At 43.7% G+C, this 26,604-nt stretch overlaps 1 protein-coding gene across 1 annotated transcript in view; it reads right to left on the bottom strand.

Annotated features, from left to right (window-relative positions):
- The window catches only part of LOC124788368 (collagen alpha-1(I) chain-like), a 305,934-nt gene that overhangs the window by 216,900 nt on the left and 62,430 nt on the right, over positions 1 to 26,604 (bottom strand). The window contains exons 5-6 of the mRNA XM_047255632.1: positions 14,661 to 14,710; positions 4,861 to 4,971 (exon numbers count right to left, since the gene is read on the bottom strand). Coding sequence (XP_047111588.1) covers positions 4,861 to 4,971; positions 14,661 to 14,710 — 161 coding nt within the window. The remainder of the gene's footprint in view (positions 1 to 4,860; positions 4,972 to 14,660; positions 14,711 to 26,604) is intronic.

Below are 26,604 nucleotides of genomic sequence, written 5' to 3'. Positions count from 1 at the left end.
ACAGCAAACAGTGTGAGGAACGTAGAGCGTGCCTGATATCGCATGCAGCCAAAGTCTTGTTGAGGACGCTGAACAGAAGGCTATACAGAAAGCTGAATTGCGTAGTAGGAGATGAACAATCTGGCTTCAGGCGAGGAGTGGTAACTAGAGATGATAGGGGAGAGGTACATGGAGAAGAAAAGGAAGGTTTATGTTGTGTTCATTGATCTTGAGAAGGCTTTTGACTGTGTCAGATGGGAAAAACTGATGGAAATCCTTAGGAAACATGGAGTTGACTGGAGGGATAGACAGCTAATTTGAAATTTATATTTGAACCAGAGAGCAAGAGTAAGAACAGGAGGTCTCATGAGTGAAAAAATTGAACTAGGAAGATGTGTAAGACTAGGTTGATGCTTATAACCAACACTGTTCAATATCTGGAGGAAATTATTAATGAAAGTTTTGATGGAAGGAGTTTGTATAGGGGGTCGGAGAGTGGAGTGTATAAGATCTGCAAACAACATGGTTGTGATGGCAGAGAAAGCAAGAGATATCGAACAAATGTTAGGTAATCTAAAAACAAAATTAGAAGAAAGTGGAATGAAGATCAACAAGAAGAAAATGAAAAGCATGGTAATTGGAGGAAAGGGGAGAAAATGCCGCATGAAAATGTGAGGGGAAGAAATAGAGCAAGTGAATAACTTCAATTACGTGGGAAGTGTAATAATGGATGATATGTATTGCTCAGCAGAAATTAGGAAAAGAATTGCAATGGCAAAAGAAGGTTTCAAGAAGAAACAGAAATTACTTTGCGGATCACTAAACAAAGCTCTCAGGAAAATATTTGCCAAATGTTACATCTTGAGCATAGTGCGGAGACCTGGACGTGGAGGAACGAAGATGAAAGAAGATTGGAGACACTAGAGATGTGGATATGGTGAAGAACGGAAAAAGTGAAATTGGAAGACCGAGTAAGGGATGAAAAAGTATTAAGAAGAGTTTGAGAAGAAAGAAACATGCTGAAAGTCATCAGAAAGAGAAAATGGAACTGGATTGGACTTCCTGGACTTCGTTTGAGGTGGGACTGTTTATTGAAGGAAGGAATAGAAGAAATGGTGGAGGGACAAAGAGAAAAGAGAAGACATCAAATGCTGGGCAATATCAAAAGAGACACATATTCAGAAATGAAAAGACAGGCTATAGACAGACAAGACCTGCCTTAAAGCAATATACCATACTACTACTCGCATCAATCCTATAAAATCCAAAATGAGATTTTCACTCTGCAGCGGAGTGTGCGCTGATCTGAAACTTCCTGGCAGATTAAAACTGTGTGCCCGACCGAGACTCGAACTCGGGACCTTTGCCTTTCGCGGGCAAGTGCTCTACCATCTAAACTACCGAAGCACGACTCACGCACGCTCCTCACAGCTTTCCTTCTGCCAGTATCTCGTTTGGAAGGAGGGAGACGAGATACTGGCAGAAGTAAAGCTGTGAGGACCGGGCGTGAGTCGTGCTTCGGTAGTTTAGATGGTAGAGCACTTGCCAGCGAAAGGCAAAGGTCCCGAGTTCGAGTGTCGGTCGGGCACACAGTTTTAATCTGCCAGGAAGTTTCAATCCCATAAAATGATCATCAGCAAAGGAGAATATCTTTTGCAAGGAAAAAGACAAATGCATAGCACCGGCCTTTAACATGTGAAATAACACACCATGCTGCACTAATTCCGTTAACAGGACAACTGTCAAGCAAGTGCATACGTAGGAATTGCAGTGCCTCACAAACACCATTTACTAACTTAGAATCACTGTAGTTATGAACCTGAAGACTCAATTTATGTCCAAGATGGGGCAGAGAAATGGAGTAGATCATATACATCTTTGTTCGTATAGAGGAGGATGTTAAAATAACGAAGTTTAGTAAGTACTTACACTTTTTATATAAAAATGGTCTTTTCCTACAAATTTGTAACAGTGTTATAGGCCATTTGTTTTAGTTCTGATGAAGCCAATCTTAGAAGTGTTGAAAGCTGGTCAATAAGATTAAAAATATTAGTGACTGAGGGCTCATTTGTTTCGATTTTTATTTTGTATTGAAATAAGTTTTCCACTGAAGGACATGATTCATCACACATATGTTCGAAGTCCTCTGCTATCAGTGGTATTCGGCGGAGGTTCGAGTCCTCCTTTGGGCATGGGTGTACGTGCTTGCCCTTATTATAATTTAGGTTAAGTAGTGTGTAAGATTAGGGCCTCATGACCTTAGCAGTTAAGTCCCATAAGATTTCACACATATTTGAACATTTTTTTTTGTCAGTGGTATGGAGACATTTGCTGTTAAAGGTTATAGGTAGAGAGTGCTCTAAGTCATACACAGGACATGGAAATATATACGAGTCGATCGCAAGTTATACCACATAACTGATACACCCTGAGAAAAAATGGTTCAATGCGTGATAAATGCCCTGCAGCAACATCTCTGTCCTTCTAGAATGCAACTTCAGTCTACCATTAAATCATACCTCGTTAGAACACCTCTCAACCGTGCACCCCATTTCCTTTTTGTCATCGTTTAACGCAGATCCACGTCAGTTTAGAGGCAGATGGTTCTCTTGTCCAGGAAAGCATCAAAACAGCAGTCTGCTTACATGTATCACTATTACCTCAACAGGCATGCAATAGAATTCTGTTACAAAACCATGAGGTAACTGTTCTACAAGGTGTTTGGTAGCTGACGCCACAAGGTTGTGATTGGTGTAGAGTAATGAGCAGTATATTGTAAATACTCTTCGTTAATGTTTAAAACACTTTAACAGTCTTGCATTCTGTAGCTGGGAATACATTGCTCTTTAGCTAAGGACGCTTTTGAAAACCTATATGGTTTTGGGGTCACACCTCGTCTTGTGATCTGACATTCCAAGTTAATCATTCAGTCCCAGCCATCTTATCGCTGGCGATGAATATTGACTGTTTGCCTGGTTCCCAGTGCTTCAACGTCAACTTTAAGCTTTTCCTGCACCATGCAGAAAACATACAAGCACTCCCTCATTCACCCAGAATTTTCCTGCATTTTGTCGTATTTTATCTCAATTAATACGTATTTTCCGCCAATTTTCGTAATTTATCGATTTGTATCACTGCTGACCATGCGATCAGGACATCAATTCTTGGCACGTATTCTAAAATTGCTTGTGGATGTAGAACAGTAGTCAACTCCTGCGCAAATGCACTATTTTTCTGGTCAGATGGTATAGCATATGGATGTGTGTGATGTCCTTAGGTTAGTTAGGTTTAAGTAGTCCTAAGTTCTAGGGGACTGATGACCTCCGATGTTAAGTCCCATAGTGCTCAGAGCTACTTGGAGCATTTAGTATAGCATACCACTCTACTCAAATGCATCCAGTCACTTCCAACCTCATAGTCTATTGCTGCAAGGCATTTGCTCTGTTTGCTGTCTGTGTCTGTGTGTGTGTCATGGATGGCTCCCATGACCCAGACTGGATCTAAGTTAGTGTTCGAGTGTGGATCCATCCGGAGCGATGTTTGGATGCAGATCGATAATACGCCACGTCAGAGATAAAGTTTCAAGGTGGACAGTTTTTAGAATAGCGATGTCACCTGCACTTGGGCAGAAGTGACGTAAAATCGATAAAATGACGAAAATTAACGGAAAACAAGTATAAATTAAGGGAAAATACTCCTAACTGCGGGGAAACTGAGCGTAAATGAAGGAGCACCTGAATGTCTTCAGCTTGGTGCGGGAAAATTCTTGTACATGTGGGCGAGAATCTCACTGCAAGAGGAATACAATAAAAAGTTGTTATGGAGACACCGGGAACCAGCGAAATAACCATTTTTCGTCGACAGCTATAAGACGGCTGGAACAGAATGTTTTGAGTGCATGATCATCGAATGGTAGAGTAACAAATTTGTATATGTCGGATCGCAAGTTCAGGTGTGACCTAAAACCAACTTTTAGGTTTTTATAAAGTGTACTTAGCTAAAGAACGTTGTATTACCAACTGGAGCCTGCCGCTGTGGCCGAGCGGTTCTAGGTGCTTCAGTCAGGAACCGCGCGACTGCTAAGGCCGCAAGTTCAAATCTGCCTTAGGCATAGATGTTTGTGATGTCCTTAGCTTAGTTAGGTTTAAGTAGTTCTAAGTTCTAGGGGACTGATGACCACAGCAGTCAATGCCACAATTGAGATACTCTTTGAAACTAAACACATATATGTCTTGTAAGTCCATCCTTTTTGCTGGAGGTCTTGGGGACCACGGCCATTCACTGTTGTAAGAAAATGAAATTCCTACAGCCCTTCTCACGATCTTATTTGTTGGGTAGCCACCAGTTTCTGCGCTTCAGTGGGCCATCTTCAAGTCTTAGGTAATGCTGCATGGGTTATCACGAACCATATATACGCTACATCAGTAGCCAACATAAACTGGTTTATACAGACTCTTTGTAGCCCTGATGTTAACACACCAACCATCAACTGCTAACTAATTGAGGTTACAGACAGTTTGTGTAAACCAGTTACGTTGTCCATTAATGCAGCCTATATATGGTTCGTGATAACTCCTTCAGCATCAATCAAGGCCTGAAGATGGGGCACTGGAGCGCCGAAACTGCTAGCTACACAGTAAATAAGGGCGGCTGTAGGCGTTTCATTTTCATACATGTACATAACTTTGGACCACTGGACACTGTGAGAAATCTCCATCCATTAATGAAGCGTCACTGAGAATCTGGCTTCACACCTGGAGAGTCTGCTGTGACTGTGCCCATGAATATTCCCTGTCGATTCCGCCTTACAGTTTCTTCCGTCTTGTTTTCCTGTACTACGCGCTTTGTAGCATGTGTGAAGTGTACGTCGGGACCACTCACCTCGTACTTGGGGTCGCCTGGATGGATGGCCAGAGGCTCCCCAGGAGGTCCAGGTGGTCCCTGAGGACCCGGGAGGCCTGGCGGACCCTCTACACTGTCTCCAGGAGGACCCTGGAACAAGCCAAACGGAACATTACAGCTCCTCCTCTAGTGGCACGAATGAAACTACACTAACAGTGCATACACAAAAGCCATCCACCGTTAGCAATTTTACAATTTCTTTTAGTTTCATGCAGAATATAGTTTCAAAAAGCAGTAGACGATACTAATAAAACAGAAGGACGGAATTTCTGCACGAGAAATACTCTTCTTTGCTTTTCATGAGTCGTATAGCCGGTCTGGTTGGGTGCAGCATGATTTTTTCTAATATGACAACCTCTTCAGCTCAGAGTATCAGTTACACTCAACGTCTTCAGTTATTTTTACTTATTTTATTTACACGTCAAGTTCCGAAGGACCAATTTGCGGAGCAAATGTACAAGGTCATGGATCGTGTCAGTACATGAAATTACAACATAAAAGTAATAACAGATAAAAATAAAATGTTTATGAACCCGAAAAAAGTCAAGCCGTAAGTTTAAGTAAACGCAATCAACAATACAACAAGAAACCAGCTTAATTTTTTAAGGAACTGCTCGACAGAACAGAAGGATTGACCCATGAGGAAACTCTTCAGGAAGCGCGTGGGTAATTCTAAGATCTTTGAATTCGAGTGGTAGCTTATTGAAAATGGATGCAGCAGTACAGTGCACACCCTTCTGCACAATAGTTAAAGAAGTCCGATCCAAATGCAGATTTGATTTCTGTCGAGTATTAACCGAGTGAAAGCTGCTTATTCTTGGGAATAAGCTAATATTTGCTATTTGGGAATAGGCAAATATTTGTTGAATATACGCCAATATCTGTCCCCTTCCACAATTCTTGGCCTATACGACTCCCTCTAGTTCCACGGACACTATTACCTATTGCCTTAACGCTCTGTTCTATTGTCATGTCCCTCCTAATTAGTATTTCCAAAATACCAGTTTCGTATCCAGTTCTGCGGACAAAGAAATGTTTAATTGTACGTGTACTTCTTTAGAACGTAATAAATACTACGGAATGAGCAAACCTAAGTAATCTATACTAGCATTTTCTTTTATGGGGGGGGGGGGGGGGGAGGGGGAGGTTCTTCTCAGTGCTTCGACGTGGCCCGCCACGAATGTCTCTCCTGTGCCAACCTCTTCATCTCAGAGTAGCACTTGCAACCTACGTCCTCAATTATTTGCTTAACGTATTCCAATCTCTGTCTTCCTCTACAGTTTTTGCCCTCTACAGCTCCCTCTAGTACCATGGAAGTCATTCCCTCATGTCTTAGCAGATGTCCTATCATCCTGTCCCTTCTCCTTATCAGTTTTTTCCACATATTCCTTTCCTCTCCGATTCTGCGTAGAACCTCCTCATTCCTTACCTTATCAGTCCACCTAATTTTCAACATTCTATAGCACCACATCTCAAATGCTTCGATTCTCTTCTGTTACCATTTTCCCACAGTCCATGTTTCACTATCATACAAAGTTATACTCCAGACGTACATTCTCAGAAATTTGTTCCTCAAATTAAGGCCTTTTCTTCTGGTAGATTTCTCTTAGCCAGGAACGCCCTTTTTGCCATTGCTAGTCTGCTTTTGATGTCCTCCTTACTCGTCATTGGTTATTTTATTGTATAGGTAGCAGAATTCCTTGACTTCATCTACGTCGTAACAACAAGTCCTGATGTTATGCATCTCACTGTTCTCATTTCTACTACTTCTTTTTACTTTCGTCTTTCTTCGATTTACTCTTAATCCATATTATGTACTCATTACATTGTTCATTCCATTCAACAGATCACGTAATTCTTCTTCACTTTCATTCAGGACAGCAATGCCATCAGCGAATCGTATCTTTGATAGATATCCTTTTACCTTGAATTTTATTTCCATTCCTGAACCTTTCTTTTATTTCCATCATTGGTTCTTCGATGTACAAACTGGACAGTAGGAGCGAAAGACTACATCCCTGTCTTACACCCTTTTTAATCCGAGCACTTCGTTCTTGGTCGCCAATCTTAATATTCGGTCTTGGCTCTTGTACATATTGTGTATTACCCGTCTCTCCCTATAGCTTAGCCCTCCTTTTCTCAGAATTTCGAACATATTGCACCATTTTACTACCCTATAAAGACAAAACGTTGTTTCCAAAAATATCTGATTTGCGTCAAATTCTTACACGATACTCTGATAAACATTCAGGTGGTCATAGGTTTTATATGTGTAGGAGAAACATCGTTAATAAAAATTTCAAGGGGTTCTTGACCGATTTACTTCAGATTTTTGCACGATAATTTAGTAAACGAAACTTGGTTAGCGAATATCACTAAAAATTCTCGACTGACTTACTTCAAATTTGTACTATAACACACATTTAGAGGGAGATAGGCTACATACTTTTTGAAACATCAGTGTAATGGTTTACTATAACAGCTGACAGCGGGGAAGAGAATGTAGCGCTGTGCCGTGCTAAGATAACGTGCGTTTACTTCCTTCTCGCAGCTACTTTTAATAGCGATAGCACGCAATTATTTGAGATTGAGCACACGAACCACCGCTATACCGTTGCGGGCGGAAGAGATGTGCACGGCGTCCTGTACAGTGGACGCAGTGACGTCTGCACCCAGAAAAGGTTGAGGAATCCCCATTCCCCACCTCTGCCGCTTGCCCACCACACACAAGAGGTCGGGGCCGGCAACCACCCCCTAGAATGTAATACGCTGGTGACGAGGGCTGCAGATGATCGAGCAAGAGTGGTAACTCAAAATAAAAAATTTTAAAATTTTCTGATGGACCTAGTATTTTTTTTTTTTTAATTACGGAAAGATCTTCAGGAAAGAGAGCTGAAAACGTTAAAACCGGGGTTTTAAAAAACGTACTCTTCCAATCGCCAAAGCATGCTTTAAAATAAAATATGATCTATACCCTCGCCTCAGCATAGGGTACATGTAATCTACATACGATGCTTTGTCATTCTAACGAAAAAGCCTTTATGCATGTACACAGGCTGAATCAGAACTCCGGCGACAAAACTGCAAAAGCTGTCAAGGGCTATTTTTCGAGTATTTTTCTACAGTGCACACGCGGTTTTCAGCGGCTCATTACAGAGTAATTACATATCGCTTGATTTATTACTCCCTAGACCGCTACTGAGGAGCCAAAGAAACTGGCACACCTTCTCAATATCGTGAAGCGCCCCCGCGAGCACTCAGAACTGTCGCAACACGACGTGTCATGAACTCAACTAATGTCTGAAGTAGTGCTGGAGAGAACTGACATCATGAAACGTGCAAATCTGTCCATTAAATCTGTAATAGTACGATGAGGTGGAGATCTCTTCTGGACAACACGTTGCATGGCATCCCAGATATGCTCGATAATGTTCATGTCTCGGGAGTTTAGTGGCCAGCGGAGGTGTTTCAACTCAGAAGAGTGTTCTTCGAGGCACTATGTAGCAATTCTGGACGTGTGGGGTGTCGCGTTGTCCTGCTGGAATTTCCTGTCGGAATGTAAAATGTACGTGAATGGATGCAGGTGATCAGTCAGGATGCCTGAAAGCGTGTCACTGTCAGAGTGGTATCTAGACGTATCAAGGGTCCCATATCACACCAACTGGACACTCCCCACACCATTACAGAGCCTTCACCACCTTGATCATTCCCCTGCTGACATGCAGGGTCCATGGATTCATGAAGTTACCTCCATACCCCTAAACGTCCATCCGCTCGATACAATTTGAAACGAGACTCGTCCGACCAGGCAACATGTTTCTAGTCATTAACAGTTCATTGTCGATATTGACGGGCCCAGGCGAGGCGTAAAGCTTTTCGTCGTGTTATCAAGGGTACAAGAGTGGACCTTCGGCTTCGAAAGCCCATATCGATGACGTTTCGTTGAATTGAAATTTGCAGCAGTTTTGCGGACGGGTGCACTTCTGCCACTCTGAACGAGTATCTTCAGTCGTCGTTCGTCCCGTTCTTGCAGGATCATTTTCCGGTCGCAGCAATTTCAGAGATTTTATGTTTTACTGGATTCCTGATATTCTCGGTACACTCGTGAAATAGTCGTACGGGAAAATCCCCACTTCATCGCTACCTCGGATATGTTGTGTCCCACCGCTCGCGCGGACTATAAAATCGCGTTCAAACTTACTTAAATCTTGATAACCTGCAGAAACCGATCTAACAATTGTGATAGACACTTGCTGCCTTATATAAGACTTGCGATAGCAGCACCGTCTAGTGCCTGTATATTAATACGTTTGCTTGTACCAGTTTCTTTTGCTCTCCGGTGTAGCTGCACAACTGTTAAAATTTAGACGTCGTACGCTGCATGTCTTGATCGAAAACAAACTCGTTCCGTTCACTTGCTGTTGACATGAGTATTTCCCGCTTTCCTCTTCGCCCCGTAGTAGTGTTCACTACTGCTCGGTCCTACCCCGGGTTGGTTTTCCCGGCAGTGTTAGTTGTACGATAACATTGGTACATCAGTGTGGTTTGGTTTACTGAGGAATCGGGCGATGTGCATCTGCTCCATTGGTTCAGTGAATAAATCGGAAAAGCGGCAGAACGACAATATGCTCAACTGTTCCCGCAGTGACGCAAACGACATAACAGTTATGTGTGTTTACGTGGGCGTGCAAGACTAACAGAATCGTTTCGTGTTATTGCGCTTTGTTGATTCGATATTACAGTGTTCCTCATTGTTGTGTATTTTCACTGAAACGAAGGTAACTCTGGTAACAAACACAAATAAGTCTCCATTACATTATTATTTTCTAACCGTCCACCTGAGACCACAGGTCCCCCGCAGCAAGATACTCAGAAAATATGTCCTATAAACATTCTAAACTTTTGTCGGTGGAGGTCACCCTATAGGTGACATGAGTTTCACTCAGCCACTTCTCCCATTCCTAGCGCTACCTATACGCATCCTCTTTGTTGTTGTGGTCTTCAGTCCAATAACTGGTTTGATGCAGTTCCCCATGCTACTCTATCCTGTGCAAGCTTCTTAATCTCCCAGCACCTACTGCAACCAACATCCTTCTCAATCTGCTTAGTGTATTCATCTCTTGGTCTCCCTCTACAATTTTTACCCTCCACGCTGCCCTCCAATACTAAATTGGTGATCCCTTTGTGCCTCAGAACATGTCCTACCAACCGATCCCTTCTTCTAGTCAAGCTGTGCCACAAACTCGTCTTCTCCCCAATATCATTCAATACCTCTTCATTAGTTACATGATCTACCCATCTAAGCTTCAGCATTCTTCTGTAGCACCACATTTACAAAGCTTCTATTCTCTTCATGTCTAAACTATTTATCCATGTTTCACTTCCATACACGCTACACTCCTGACACATAAATCTACACCCGATGTTAACTAATTTCTCTTCTTCAGAAACGCTATCCTTCTCATTGCCAGTCTATATTTTATATCATCTCTACTTCGACCATCATCAGTTATTTTGGTCCCCAAATAGCAAAACTCCTTTACTATTTTAAGTGTCTCATTTCCTAATCTAATTGCCACAGCATCATCTGATTTAATTACACTTCATTCCATTATACTCATTTTGCTTTTGTTGATGTTCATCTTATATCCTCCTTTCAAGACACTGTCCATTCCGTTCAACTGCTCTTCCAGGTCCTTTGCTGTCTCTGACAGAATTACAATGTCATCGGCGAACCTCAAAGTTTTTATTTTTTCTCCATGGATTTTAATTCCTAGTCCTAATTTTTCTTTTGTTTCCTTCAATGATTGCTCAATATATAGATTGAGTAACATGGCGATCGGCTTCAAACCTGCCTCACTCCCTTCCCTACCACTTCTTCTCTTTCGTGCCCCTCGACTTTTATAACTGCCATCAGGTTTCTGTACAAATTGTAAATAGCCTTTCGCTCCTTGTATTTCACCCCTGTCACCTTCAGAATTTGAAAGAGAGTATTCCATTCAACATTGTCAAAAGCTTTCTCTAAGTCTACAAATGGTAGAAACGTAGGTTTGCCTTTCCTTAGTCTACCATCTAAGATAAGTAGTAGAGTCAGTATTGCCTCGTGTGTTCAAACATTTCTGCGGAATCCAAACTGATCTTCCCCATGGTCAGGCGTGACTTATTAAGCTGATAGTTCGGTAATTTTCACACTTGTCAACACTTGCCTTCATTGCGATTGCCATTATTATATTCTTCTTGAAGCCTGAATGTATTTCACCTGTCTCATACGTCTTACTCACCAGATGGAAGAGTTTTGTCATCGCTGGCTCTCCCAAGGCCGTCAGTAGTTCCAATGGAATGTTGTCTACTCCCGGGGCCTTGTTTCGACTTCGGCCTTACAGTGCTCTGGCACACTCTTCACGCAGTATCGTATCTCCCATTTCATTCTCAACTACGTCCTCTTCCATTTACATAATATTGCCCTCAAATACAATTTACTTGTATAAACCGTCTATATCCTCTTTTCACCATTCTGGTTTCCCTTCTTTGATTAGAACTGGTTTTCCATTTGAGCTCCTGATATTCATACAAGTGGTTCTCTTGTCCTCTAGCCATCCCTGCTTAGCTATATTGAACTTCCTTCTGATCTCATTTTTGAGACGTTCGTACTCCTTTTTTCCTGTTTTATTTACTGCATTTTTATATTTTCTCCTTCCATCAATTAAATTCAATATATCATCTGTTACCGAAGGATTTCTAGTAGTCTTCGGCTTTTTAGCTACTTTCATATCATACATTGCAGTAAAATCAACGAAATGAAGCAGAATCTCACACATCGACATCACATAGGAATGACATAACATACTTAAATAATTCGATTGAAAAGGGGAATAATTTCCCGAAAGGTCTCGTGCGAAAAATAAAATATAAAAAAATCGTGACTGGTGGCAGATGAGTTATTTATAAACAAACCTATAACCTTCCATGATTCTTAAGCCAAATTTTAGCTATGATTATGTTATGCTCAGTGCAAAATTCTACCAGGCGGCCTCCTGTTTCTTCCTTACCCCCATTCCATACTCACCCACTACGTTGCTTCTCTTCCTTTTTCTACTATCGAATTCCAGTCCCCCATAATTATTAAATTTTCTTCTCCCTTCAGTAATTTCTCTCAGCTCATCATATATTTCTTCAATCTCATCATCTACGGAGCCAGTTGGCCTATAAACTTGTGCTACTGTGGTAGGCATGAGCTTCGTCTCTATCTTGGCCACAATAATGCTTTCACTATGCTGTTTGTAGTAGCTTACCCGCACTCCTATTTTTTTATTCATTATTAAACCTACCCCCGCATTACCCCTGTTTGATTTTGTATTTATAATCCTGTATTCACCTGACCAGAAGTCTTGTTCCTCCTGCCACCAAATTTCCCTAATTCCCACTATATCTAACTTTAACCTATCCATTTCCCTTTTTAAATTTTCTAACCTACCTGCCCGATTAAGGGATCTGACATTCCACGCTCCGTTCAGTAGAACGCCAGTTTTCTTTCTCCTGATAACGACGTCCTCTTGAGTAGTCCCCGCCCGGAGATCCGAATGGGGGACTATTTTCCTTCGGAATATTTTACCCAAGAGGACGCCATCATTATTTAACCATACAGTAAAGCTGTATGCCCTCGGGAAGAATTACGGCTGTAGTTTCCCCTTCCTTTCAGCCGTTCGCAGTACCAGCACAGCAAGGCCGTTTTGGTTAATGTTACAAGGCCAGATCAGTCAATCATCCAGACTGTTGCCCCTGCAACTACTGAAAAGGCTGCTGCCCCTCTTCAGGAACCACTCGCTTGTCTGGCCTCTCAACAGACACCCTCCGTTGTACCTGCGGTACGGCTATCTGTATCGCTGAGGCACGCAAGCCTCCCCATCAACGTGAAGGTCCGTGGTTCATGTGACTTAAAGATATGAAATCAGTTTCCTATATAACAATAATTCTACATCTACTCCCATACTGCACAAACCACTGTGAAGCGAGTACCAGAGGGTACTTCTGATTGTACCATTTTTTATAGTTTCTTAACATTTCATTCACATATGGAGCGAGGGAAAAATTATTGCTTAGTCGCTTCACTGTGCGCTATAATCAGTTTAAACTGTCCTCGCCATCCCTATGGGACCGGTAAATAGGGGTTGTACTACATTCCCAGATTCATCCTTTAAGGCTGGTTCTCGAAAATCGCTAACCAGCCTACCTCGGAAATAGTTTGCCTTGACCTCAAAGCGGCTGCCAGTTCTGTTTCATCAGAATCTCCGTGACACTATCCCATTGCTCAAACTGGTCTGTGACCACTCGGGCTGACCTTGTCTGTATACGTTCAGTATTCCCTCTTAGTCCTATTAGGGACTAAAAATGGTTCAAATGGCTCTGAGCACTATGGGACTCAACATCTTAGGTCACAAGTCCCCTAGAACTTAGAACTACTTAAACCTAATTAACCTAAGGACATCACACACACCCATGCCCGAGGCAGGATTCGAACCTGCGACCGTAGCAGCCCCGCGGTTCCGGACTGCAGCGCCAGAACCGCTAGACCACCGCGGCCGGCTATTAGGGACTGATCCTACACACTTGAACGATGTTGTAGGATAGCTCGCACGAGTCTTTGATAAGCAGTCTCCTCTGTAAACTGACAGAATGTCCCTAGTAATCTACCGGTGAACCGAAGTTTACCACCTGCTTTTTTTACGGCTGAGCCTATGTGATCGTCCATTTCATACTGCTTCGCCCAGGTATTTATATGAGTTGACCGTTTCCACTTGTGGCTCGTTGCTGTAGTAGTCGCAGGAAAAATCGCTGTTTTAGTTTTGTGATGTGCACAATTTTACATTGTTAAACATGTGAAGCAAGTTGCCAATCTTGGCATTACTTTGGAATCTTATTAAGATATAAATGAACATTTATGTGTTTTTTCTCACATAGTACTTCATAATAGATAACTACATCACCTCCGTAAAGTCTGAGGTTACTAAAATATTGTTGCAAGATCATTACGATAAAACATTAACAACAGGCGTCCCAACACACTTCCCTCAGGCACATTAGAAGTTCATGTCAACCCTCAGCACTATAATTGTCCATGTGTCGATGCCAGAACCGTGCTACACTGGTTTGAGGAGCACAATAGTGAACTCACGCTGCTATCTCGGCGACCAAATTCGCCTGATGGAAATCCAATGGAAACCGGGTGCGATCACCTAGTACGCAGATGAGCGGGCCCTTATTCACGTGTGTTACAAGACTGGTGCGTGGACATCTCATACGAAAGACCTCCACAAACCTACCAACAAAGTATCGGATCCTTGATACGCAGAATTAGTGACGTATTTCGACCAGAGACGGAGAAACGAGCTACTGTGTAGGTGGTCAGTATATTCTGGTTCACCAGTGTACAGTACAATGAATACTCAGACGCTACGTGTTCAGCTGCCACATTTTTCACCCTATGAACTACCTCTATTGGCCAGCGGCCGATGCGTTGCCAGCTGACTGCCATAACGACCAGCGGTAAAGACCACCGGTTAGCGCGGGAGAAAAGGAGCAGGTGCGTGTTCACACGCTCTCTATCGTCACTGGATTAATTTTCCTTATGTACGTTCTTATCCTTCAAGTATTTCTCTAGGAGTTCTCTAAAGTAACTCGTTTTGGAGTTTAGATTTTAAAATCGTGTGTAGAGGCGAAGTAGATATGCTACTGTTGCTGTTGAACAGCTGTATAAAACCTATAAAAATCGTTTTACTTACCGGAGAGCCAGGGTCCCCCTTCTCGCCCTTTGGTCCCGGTAACGGGAAACCTGAAACACAGAGAAGGTTGTTTGGTGCAGTGTCACTTCATACGTCTATGCAGAGTACAAGAATAGTGAAAAGCAGCTCTGTAATGAAAATGCAGTTACAGAGATCCAGTGTGGGATGCAATTATGGTATGGCAGCGAAACTTGATAGATATGCTAAGGCATTAATGCGGAATCTATTTAAGCTAGTAAAAGTTAGTTCCAATTTTAGTCACCAGGTGCAAGTCTGACACTGCGTATGCCAGGAAGACGAACAGAAATATTTCCATACGTAATGGATTTCTAACGGGATGTAGGCAGAACATGCCAAATTAGCGGGAATCACGTAATATTGACTTTGCATAAGACGTCGCTAACACAATTTGTTCAACGTGAGCACAGGAGACATCTACAAGATGCTGCATCCGTAAAACGATATGATCCACAGTTGCTCGCAGGAGTTCTGCTGGAACCTGATCAACATGTTCCTGTATGTCAGGTAGGGAGCGAACGCGACCCTGGTAAACTCGTTCTGTTAAGTGGTCTCAGAACCAAAAGTGGCATGGATTCAGATAAAGTGATCTTGCAGACTGTGCATCTGGAAAACTTGTGGAGGTAACACATTCGTGGAAGGTTGCATTAAGGAGATGTCCCACTTTGCGAGTGAATGAAAACAGTGGTTACCACACAGCTGCGCTCTTCCAAAGCAGGCATCAAATGGTATACAGGGAGATCCTGATAACATTGTAAGACGTTGTGGTCCCCTGACCTTCACTGCTTACATATTCCGCCCTCCCAATCATATTCCGCACATCAAGACGCTTCATTCGAACCCAAACTCGATAAGATAAAGTCAATGTTGTATGAATTCATGTAAACGATATGCAAATACCAAGTAAGCGCACTGTGGTTGAAATACTCAAGGCTGGCGTACACACACACATTCCAGTCACGGCGGTCACAGGAGCTTCCAGTTTGGGAGAGCAACCGCACGCCAGGAGGCCAGTCCCCCACCTATCTACGTCGGCCGGTGACCGCCCGTAGAGCAGACAGCGTTTGCCCGAGTGAAAGGACGACCCCGTGTTCGACTTAAAAGCAAATTCCACTACATTCTGTGGGAGCGCCCAACGTAAGCATTCTTTACAAATATAGCACGTAGTTTCAGAGATTTTCACAGGGAGACAGCAAACACCAAACGCCGATTCTACAGATTTCCGGATTGGTCGCCTTAAACGAAACGTCATTCTCCCGTTTTAGAAGAGCAATGCTGATTGGCAGACGATATTTCTGTCTCCTTGAGCTGAAGGAGTAATGGAACAGACCGAAAGATATACCTCTTCACGTCTGGCGTGGAGAGGGGCGGTTTCGTTGTCGCTCTTGGAGCGATAACACGTAACGAGTGTGTGCGCGCTCGTATGTGTACCCAAAAAGTGAGGAACAAGTCTCTCCTCGGTACTTCACTGGGAGAGCACCTCTGTCGAAAGCAAATCGGAGTGCCACTCTATACTGATTCCTTGCGATCGTCGTTCACTGTGTTGGCCGCCACACTTACTGTGCGGTGTGAACGGACGAAGCTATAGTTAAACGTCTGCGAGCGAATTTTGAGTGGCATCGCGGTGGACTGGTTATCTGACCGGTGTACCACGCCAATAGTTAGACTAGGGGCGAATAGGAGTCCTTGACGTCATCAAGGCGTTGGGAGAGTTTGATTGGCGAATGTCAATCCAGATAGAACGAGAGTTATCTTATTTGTCAGCAGCGAGCGGCGCAGACAGCTGTCATCGCAGCTTACAGTATTGTGCGCTACAGCTCTCGCGAGCCCCTTATTTCCTCCACAACAGTACACTTCACTGCATTTCACACGTGACAGCCTCGACCGTACCTAGCAACATTCTAACAGATAATTATTCAAGTTGAGTAGGCGCGGCTCTCAGCCATTCTGCCAAGTCAATAATAATCTTAAACTTTGTATAGAAATTTCATTAGCGAATCCTATCCTTAAGAGGTAACTTCACATTCCGAAAAGAACCCGGAAACAACGTGTTCGGTTCATAATTAAAAGTGCCATTATGATTTTCTCAGAATTTTTGCAAAATAAATAATAATTTTCGTTAGTTTCATGTTTTTCTTACACTAACTAGCACTACTCCAGTACCCAAGTATCCCAATAGTTACGTAAGAAATTTTGTGAATTTTTGTGTCGTTTCCTTACAGCGGACGACTCCAGAAGATATTTATTGCTGAAATTTTTTCAGGCGTTTCTCTTCAGAACGTTAGGAGCGTCTGTCTGACTTCTGTAGTAGTGTAAGGGTGGAAATTGCATCTTGCAGGAGCCACAGGGAAAAGGGTACATCTCAGATTAATCCGTTGTGCAGAATGACGGAATAGCAACCCCACGCCGCTCACAACATGCAGACTTCACCGTGCACCTGACGGGTCGCCTAGGCGTAGTCTCTGCAAAGAAGACAGGACTGAGAATGCACACCACACAGGTGGTTTAACAGTACCCTAAACTCTGCAGTCCTGTGTATTCACTGCACCCTGTAGTGTAAAATGTGCCTTGCCAATCCACAGAATATCGCCCGACCACAAGTCGTCAACCTCTATCGGTGCCAGAAACCTAAGAGCAAATTCAGAACGTTGCTGCTGATCGTGAGGTATCAGTTGCTGAACCCTCTGGATGAAGTACAGATGGCAAAACTTCCCGTGCTGTTGAAATGGGACTGATAATTGACGTGACACAGCACGTGCTGTAGCACTACCCGGGCCACCTAGTACAGGGTCAGCTGCGCAACAGCGAACTCGTCAATAGATTTTACCGGCATAGGGCGGACTCCTCTTCCGCGGCGTACACCAAGTTCACCTGTGTTTTCGAATTTAATTACCATCTTCTTTACACCATTTAACGAGTCAGATGTCCCCTCAGACTCTGAGTCGGCGATACTGTCTTAATGACGCACTGTAATTGCTGCCGTTCACATACAACAGTTTCACTAACAGCGCACGGTCTCACCTGTAGGCAACCATACTGTTCGCCCACGTTATGGCTTGTCAAACGACAGCGTGGATGTCATACTATGATACAATCGGGCATAGTGCTAGATTTGCACCAAGTAGCAAAAATTGGATTTTTTGTTAACAGCGTAAATCCGTTCCGCATTAGCTCATCACCAAATCCACTACATTTCCCTTCCATACGATGATTACAGCAGACGCTGGAACTCCATGAATAACTACATTTAAATTATAACCACCCAGTATGTATGGTCATATTATGCGAACAGGCAGAAATTTTCCGAACTGAAAAGCGCCACAAAGTGCAAAGAACAACATAAATTTAGTGCATTACGGTTCTAGGCGCTTCAGTCTGGAATCGCACGACCGCTACGGTCGCAGGTTCGAATCCTGCCTTGGGCATGGATGTGTGTGATGTCCTTAGGTTAGTTAGGTTTAAGTATTTCTACGTTCTAGGGGACTGATGACCTCCGCTGTTAAGTCCCATAGAGCTCAGAGCCATTTTTCTAATGCATTTAACACTGAAAGAGACACCAGTCAGTAATACTAACATCATACAATAATGATACACTGAGATTTGCACAATGAAAAAGCGTCGTGGAATCATGGTGCTAGGCCTAGTACACTAAACTTTCTACTTGATTCAACAGTTTTTCCTTTCAGTTTTATAGTTTATAGTAACTAATTTAATAATTTCCCCTTCTCTCTCCTCGTTCCTTACTCCGTGTTAGGCATTTGCAAGCTACGACCTCTTCTTCAGTGCTCCTATTGTCTGTCGTTAGTTTCTGTTTGATCTCTTCGCCAGTTTCTTTGCCTGCTTATTGTTCTTTTCCCTATCGTTCGATAGTTAATTATTGTTTTAGGCGTTCCATTTTGATCCTTTTCGTCAAATTATTTCACCATTTATTTTCATAGTCCTTGATCTGTTCATGCATGGTTTTCTAATTTCTGTCTAATTCCTTTACACCTTCTCGTACCAGACAGTTCTTAGTTTCTCTTCTCAAAAGCCTCATTCACGCAGCATGTGTAGTTCATTAAATTTACATCAACAACATAGATATTGAAACATATCGTAGTTAACCTCCAATTTCACCATGAGCCTGTATTTATTATTATATTAACATTCTCTTTTACTTATGAACAGCTTCTCGTTGGTGACAATGATGACACCAGTCAAAAATCCGTCTATAAATTAAATATTTTACTCAAGAACTACAGCTTGACAATCTAGCCCCAAAAAATTAAACTAACAGTTTGTAAATGCCCAACTAGGTCTATAGGAAAATGGTAATAAATGACCAAAGAAAAGAGAGAGTGATTGAATTCGAGTTCTCCGATAACAAGGAAAGGACAAACCAAAGAAACTGCAAAATTAAATTGCATTAATGCGATTGTGTAGAGAATACTGAATAAATAAGTGAGGAAACAAAACCCAGGAAAGTTGTACGGAACAATGGTAACGGCATCTGTATTTACGTCATAGCAAGCCGTTGACTCACAGATTGGTGCGGATCTCCTGCCTGGATCACGGAACTATGCTGGTCCAGGCTGTTTTGTTTGATGTAGACATCAGAAAAATCGCCGGCCGTTGTGGCCGAGCGGTTCTAGGTGCTTCAGTCTGGAACCGCGCGACCGCTACGGTCGCAGGTTCGAATCCTGCCTCGGGCATGGATGTGTGTCATGTCCTTAGGTTAGTTTGGTTTAAGTAGTTCTAAGTTCTAGGGGACTGATGACCTCAGATGTTAAGTCCCATAGTGCTCAGAGCCATTTCAATCACAAAAATCAACGGTTTCGGATCGGGACTCCATATCTCCATAAAACAGAACATTTAATTACGATTATGCAGCAACAATTTTGAATTGTGAAAGGTCACTAACTAGGCGCAAGAACTTGAATACAAATTTTTCTTAATCATTATTCACCAAACATCAAGTATTTTCCTGTTGCGTAGCTGCAGGGGCCGTGCAGGCACAGCCATAGAACGAGAGGCGCCCATAAAAGTGGAGTTCGGAAGTTTTCCCGGAGAGACACTTCCGCGAAATTAGTTTAATACCTGAGGAGCCTGAGTCTCTTGCTCGGATAGGTGGCTTATCTCTGGTAGCACACAGGCACAGTAACAAATTGTGCAACGTAACACACGTGTTACTTGGAGTTGGTTTTAATATCTGTTGAACGGTTGGAAAAATTGCGATAATCACTTTATAAGCCAGTTTATTTTGCATTTACTAATTTCAAGCTGTTATGCCCACAATCAGACGAGCTCTAGGATATGCTGACATGTGGCAGTTTGGTTATGATTTAGCGAATCCAACGAATGTGAAAGCAAAACAACCTGCTTGTGGCCACAGACTGATCTGTAGCTTAGGATGAGGTCTAGGTTAGATTGGAAGGTGACAGAGAGTCTGGTTAAGAGTTCGCGAAGCCACGAATGTGGCTGTCCATCCGTACAGCTGTCACTAACACCACGTGAGAAAGGTAACAGCAGGAACTCCATCTCTGTCTCCAACGAAACTGACACGGCAAATGATTCGTGAGATAAAAATTGGAAAGTTATTTGAGGTAAGGCGATTGGATAAGACATGCTCCAATATTAATAGCTACTACTACTGATAATAATTTGATTAACTGGCTTAAGTGTACACAATCCAATATCAAAAAATGAAATTTACTGAAGCGCCAAAGAAACTGATATAGGCATGCGTACTCAGATACAGAGATACGTAAACAGGCAGAATGCGGCGCTGCGGTCTACAACTCCTATATAAGACAACAAGATTTTGGCACAGTTGTTAGATCAGATACTGCTGCTACAATGGCAGGTTATCAAGATTTAAGTGAATTTGAACGTGGTGTTATAGTCGGCGCACGAGCGATGAGAGACAGCATCTCCGAGGTAGCCTTGGTGGGGATTTTTCCGTACGAGCATTTCACGAGTGTACCGCGAATATAAGAAATAGGGTGAAAGATCAAATCTCCGACATCGCTGCGGTCGAAAAAAGATGCTGCAAGAACGGAACCAATGATGTCCGAAGAGAATCCTTCAGCGAGACAGAAGCGTAACCCTTTCGCAAATTGCTGCAGTTTTCAATGCCGGTCATCAACAAGTGTCAGGGTGCGAACCATTCAACGAAACATCATCGATATGGGCTTCCGGAGCCGAAGGCCCATTCGTGTACCCTTGATGACTGCACGACACAAAGTTATACGCCTCCCCAGGGCCCGTCAACACCGACACTGGAGTGTTAATGACTGGAAACATGTTGCGTGGTCGGAAAAGTCCAGTTTCAAATCTTATCGAGTGGATGGACGTGTTAGGGTATGGAGACAATGAAACTATGGACCCTGCTTGTCAGCAGGGTACTGCTCAAGATGGTGGAGAGTCTGCAGTGGTGTGGGACGTGTGCAGTTGGAGTGATAAGGGACGTCTAGATACGACTCTGATCGGTGACACGTTTGTAAGCAGCCTATCTGATCACCTGCATCCTTTCATGTCCATTGTGCATTCCGACGGACTTGGGCAAGTCCACCAGAACAATGCGACATCCCACGCGCCCGAACTTGCTACAAAGTGGCTCCAGGTACACTCATCTGAGTTTAAACACATCAGCTGACCAGCAGACAACCCAGACATGAACATTATTTAGCATGTTTCCGATGCCTTGCAACGTGCTGTTCAGAAGACATCTCCAACCCCTCGTACTCTTACGGATTTATGGACAGCCCTGCAGGATTCATGGTGACAGTTCCCCCCAGCATTACTTCAGACATTAGTCGAGTCCATGCCACGTCGTGTTGCGGCAGTTCTGCGTGCTCGCGGGGGCCCTATGCGATATTAGGCAGGTATACCTGATTCTTTGACTGGTCAGTGTATAAGAAATGATGAAGCCACATTATATTAACGGCACAATATGCCATGGACTACTGTGTGCTGATAGTAGGATTCTTAGGCAATCATTTTTTGTATTATGTGACGAGCGTAACTTAACAGAGATGCACAAATTCACAATGGAATCTTACATAGCAAACAGAATCTCCTTTCAGCAACAGAGAACACGTCTCCATTACTATCGGGTAGTAAGCACCTCTTTCCCTGTAGCTCAACCAGAGGATTAGACGCCTGAAGAGGTTTTCTCGAATCGGTTAACATCCGCCGGACCTCAGACCCAAGGACTACTCTAGCATCCACGCCAGAAGAGGGTGTAAAATTGTAAACAGGTAAATCGGTAACAGGCGTATGATAAGCAAGTATTGCGGGCTAACTAAGTGAAAAAAAGAGAGAGAGTGCTTCGAGTCAAAACAGTGCGCACACACTACGGAAGCACCCACCACAGGAGCACAAACAATTTAGCCACGTTCGAATGCACACAACACTGATCCGACAGCGGCCGACTCTTGCAACGTCAATACGGACATTGCACGGGTGCCGCTCCTAGTCAAATACAACGGCACAACCTGCAGGCTTGGCTACAATTTGCATTCATGTTGAAGCATGCATTCCTCGCGACGTTTCCGTATTTTTCTCCGACCCCTTGTACCTTTGAAAGTAAGCGCTGTGTGACTTTCTGCCAGTCTGATAAATTTTCTCCCAGACGTCATACCTGCTGTAAAATTTCGCTTATGAAATCCCCAGACTTCTACAACCATGCCCACTACAACTCACTTACTTCTCTCTGTTGATTAACTCAAAACGGGATACGGGTGTATGGGAGGTCTTCCCGAAATACACTCCTGGAAATGGAAAAAGAACACATTGACACCGGTGTGTCAGACCCACCATACTTGCTCCGGACACTGCGAGAGGGCTGTACAAGCAATGATCACACGCACGGCACAGCGGACACACCAGGAACCGCGGTGTTGGCCGTCGAATGGCGCTAGCTGCGCAGCATTTGTGCACCGCCGCCGTCAGTGTCAGCCAGTTTGCCGTGGCATACGGAGCTCCATCGCAGTCTTTAACACTGGTAGCATGCCACGACAGCGTGGACGTGAACCGTATGTGCAGTTGACGGACTTTGAGCGAGGGCGTATAGTGGGCATGCGGGAGGCCGGGTGGACGTACCGCCGAATTGCTCAACACGTGGGGCGTGAGGTCTCCACAGTACATCGATGTTGTCGCCAGTGGTCGGCGGAAGGTGCACGTGCCCGTCGACCTGGGACCGGACCGCAGCGACGCACGGATGCACGCCAAGACCGTAGGATCCTACGCAGTGCCGTAGGGGACCGCACCGCCACTTCCCAGCAAATTAGGGACACTGTTGCTCCTGGGGTATCGGCGAGGACCATTCGCAACCGTCTCCATGAAGCTGGGCTACGGTCCCGCACACCGTTAGGCCGTCTTCCGCTCACGCCCCAACATCGTGCAGCCCGCCTCCAGTGGTGTCGCGACAGGCGTGAATGGAGGGACGAATGGAGACGTGTCGTCTTCAGCGATGAGAGTCGCTTCTGCCTTGTTGCCAATGATGGTCGTATGCGTGTTTGGCGCCGTGCAGGTGAGCGCCACAATCAGGACTGCGTACGACCAAGGCACACAGGGCCAACACCCGGCAACATGGTGCGGGGAGCGATCTCCTACACTGGCCGTACACCACTGGTGATCGTCGAGGGGACACTGAATAGTGCACGGTACATCCAAACCGTCATCGAACCCATCGTTCTACCATTCCTAGACCGGCAAGGGAACTTGCTGTTCCAACAGGACAATGCACGTCCGCGTGTATCCCGTGCCACCCAACGTGCTCTAGAAGGTGTAAGTCAACTACCCTGGCCAGTAAGATCTCCGGATCTGTCCCCCATTGAGCATGTTTGGGACTGGATGAAGCGTCGTCTCACGCGGTCTGCACGTCCAGCACGAACGCTGGTCCAACTGAGGCGCCAGGTGGAAATGGCATGGCAAGCCGTTCCACAGGACTACATCCAGCATCTCTACGATCGTCTCCATGGGAGAATAGCAGCCTGCATTGCTGCGAAAGGTGGATATACACTGTACTAGTGCCGACATTGTGCATGCTCTGTTGCCTGTGTCTATGTGCCTGTGGTTCTGTCAGTGTGATCATGTGATGTATCTGACCCCAGGAACGTGTCAATAAAGTTTCCCCTTCCTGTGACAATGAATTCACGGTGTTCTTATTTCAATTTCCAGGAGTGTAAATGCTTTTGGAGGTCACTCAAAGATAAGGAAGAAAAAACTATTTCCACAACTGTGCTAACACTATTTATCGTGCTAACGTTTAACTGGTGGGGTGCTGGGACCTCCCATCAGGCTAGGCCCACCGACTAGCTGTTTTGAGATTGTGCAGAAACTGTTAGTAGCAGCTGGGAATAGGCATTGTTCGGTCATCTAGCAAGCTGCTCAGCCTGTCACGGCACGAATCTGGTAAGAAGTTTGTCGCACGACGATAACGCAATCCTGTGTTTCTACCACGATTCGGAGTGCAGAGTGGGAAACTGTCGAGTGAGTGGTGTCGAAGTGTCGGCTCGAATTGTTTCGATCCGAACCTAATGAACAGTAGATATCTTAGTAACAGATACGAGGTTAAATCTCTCGAAGCAAAGACAGTAGAGAGCGCTGTAGCCACAGATTGTTCTGTACCGGGACCGTCCATGTATACGACGTGTGTGCAGACAGATAAAACTTCAGACATTGCGCCTTCTCAGCAAAAAAGACAAAATATAACGAAACGTTTCTACAACATGGGTTTGCTTTTATTTCCATAAATACTAATGTCAGACCTAAATGCCTGCTTTCTAATGCATGTGTTTACAAGTTAAAGCCTGAAACCTGGTACATTAAAAGATATCCCTATGAATTTCCTTGAACGGTTTCCTGTTCCAGTAAACCTGTTAACCTGTTTAAACGGCTTTTGGAATCCCGGAAAATTTAAAGAGTGTCTATAGAAATTCTGCAAACAGGTCTAAAAGTAGCCCTTAGAAACATTCTGAGAAATCTCTCACTTAAATATAACACCTAAGAAGCGATGTACCAAAGGCGAAGACCTTGAGTTAGCAGCATCTTTTCTTCTATGCCAGGAAATACTAGACGTATTAAGAAAGATTCTAAACACAAGTTTTACATGCCCTTCGAAAATTAGTAGTGACTAGTACGAGGGATGATAATAAAGTTTTCATTCTCGCCTCCAAACTCCATCTACTTCTACAGTTGCAGTTGATCACATACCTTCTCTCAAGCTTTACCTGACCTAATCAACCTATGACTCACTCACTCACTCACTCACTCACTCACACACACACACACACACACACACACACACACACACATACACATACACTTGTTGTTGTTGTCGTGGTCTTCAGTCCTGAGACTGGTTTGATGCAGCTCTCCATGTTATTCTATCCTGTGCAAACTGCTTCATCTCCCAGTACGTACGGCAGCCTATATCCTTCTGAATCTGCTTAGTGTATTCATCTCTTGGTCTCCCTCTACGATTTTTACCCGTCACGCTGCCCTCCAATACTAAATTGGTGATCCCTTGATGCCTCAGAACATGCCCTACCAACCGATCCCTTCTTCTAGTCAAGTTGTGCCACAAACTTCTCTTCTCCCCAGCCCTATTCAATACTTCCTCACTAGTTATGTTATCTACCCATCTAATCTTCAGCATTCTTCTGTAGCACCACATTTCGAAAGCATCTACTCTCTTCTTGTCCAAACTATTTATCGTCCATGTTTCACTTCCATACACGCTACACTCCATACAAATACTTTCAGAAACGACTTCCTGACACTTAAATCTATACTCGATGTTAACAAATCCCTCTTCTTCAGAAATGCTTTCCTTGTCATTGTCAGTCTGCATTTTATATCCTCTCTACTTCGACCATCATCAGTTATGTTGCTCCCCAAATAGCAAAACTCCTTTACTACTTTAAGTGTCTCATTTCCTAATCTAATTCCCTCAGCATCACCCGAGTTAACTCGACTACATTCCATTATCCTCGTTTTGCTTTTGTTGATGTTCATCTTATATCCTCCTTTCAAGACACTGTCCATTCCGTTCAACTCCTCTACCAAGTCCTTTGCTGTCTCTGACAGAATTACAACGTCATCGGCGAACCTTAAAGTTTTTATTTCTTCTCCATGGACTTTAATACCTACTCCGAATTTTTCTTTTGTTTCCTTTACTGCTACACATACACTTAACCCATCTCAAATGATACATATTCGTCTTCACAGAGTACAAACTTGTACTATAATTTTGCGGTCATTTACGCTTTGTATTGATGTAAGTGTAGTCCCTTTTCGTACATTTTATATCTTCTCCCCTTTACTCAAATTCAACATTTTCTCTGTACTACAATCTCTCAACCTGATTTCCTTAATCCTCGCAACTTCAAGGGTGAGGGGCAGGGTAAGTAAGTCACATACACAGTTTGAAAATATTGTAATCTAGTCATGTATTTTCCATTTTAAAATTATGAAAAAATATTTATGTTTTTAGTGTCAGCTGCATTGGGACATTATATAGAATCAGCAGTGACGAGTGAGAACATGTACAGGATAAAGATTCAAAGCCGGGATCTCCTATTTATTCAGCATGTGCGTTAACCACTGCACCATCCGGGACTCGGTGTTAGCGCAGCTGTGCGGACTGTCTGGGCACGCCTGACGGCCGACCCGCATTCCCACGCAGCGCTACCTGTCCGCTGTCCCTGTCCATTTCTCACATACTAGCTACTCTGGGACTCCGACAGCAGATCGAACGTACTTGTGCATCCACATTGAAAAAGGTGGATCCATTGCCCATCTAGGCGAATCAGTTATCTGAAGGTGTGGTATCTGTTCTTTTGGACGTGTCCGAAAGGACAGACACCACACATTCATATAAAAGTTAAGAACACTTAATGACATTCACTTGTTTTAATTTTTTGTTGTTGGGCATGATGTG

The sequence above is a fragment of the Schistocerca piceifrons genome, chromosome 3 (assembly GCF_021461385.2).
Source record: "Schistocerca piceifrons isolate TAMUIC-IGC-003096 chromosome 3, iqSchPice1.1, whole genome shotgun sequence".
In the NCBI taxonomy this organism is placed as follows: domain Eukaryota; kingdom Metazoa; phylum Arthropoda; class Insecta; order Orthoptera; family Acrididae; genus Schistocerca; species Schistocerca piceifrons.
The sequence above is the reverse complement of the archived record's forward strand: the minus strand, read 5'-3'. Positions and strand labels throughout refer to the sequence as shown.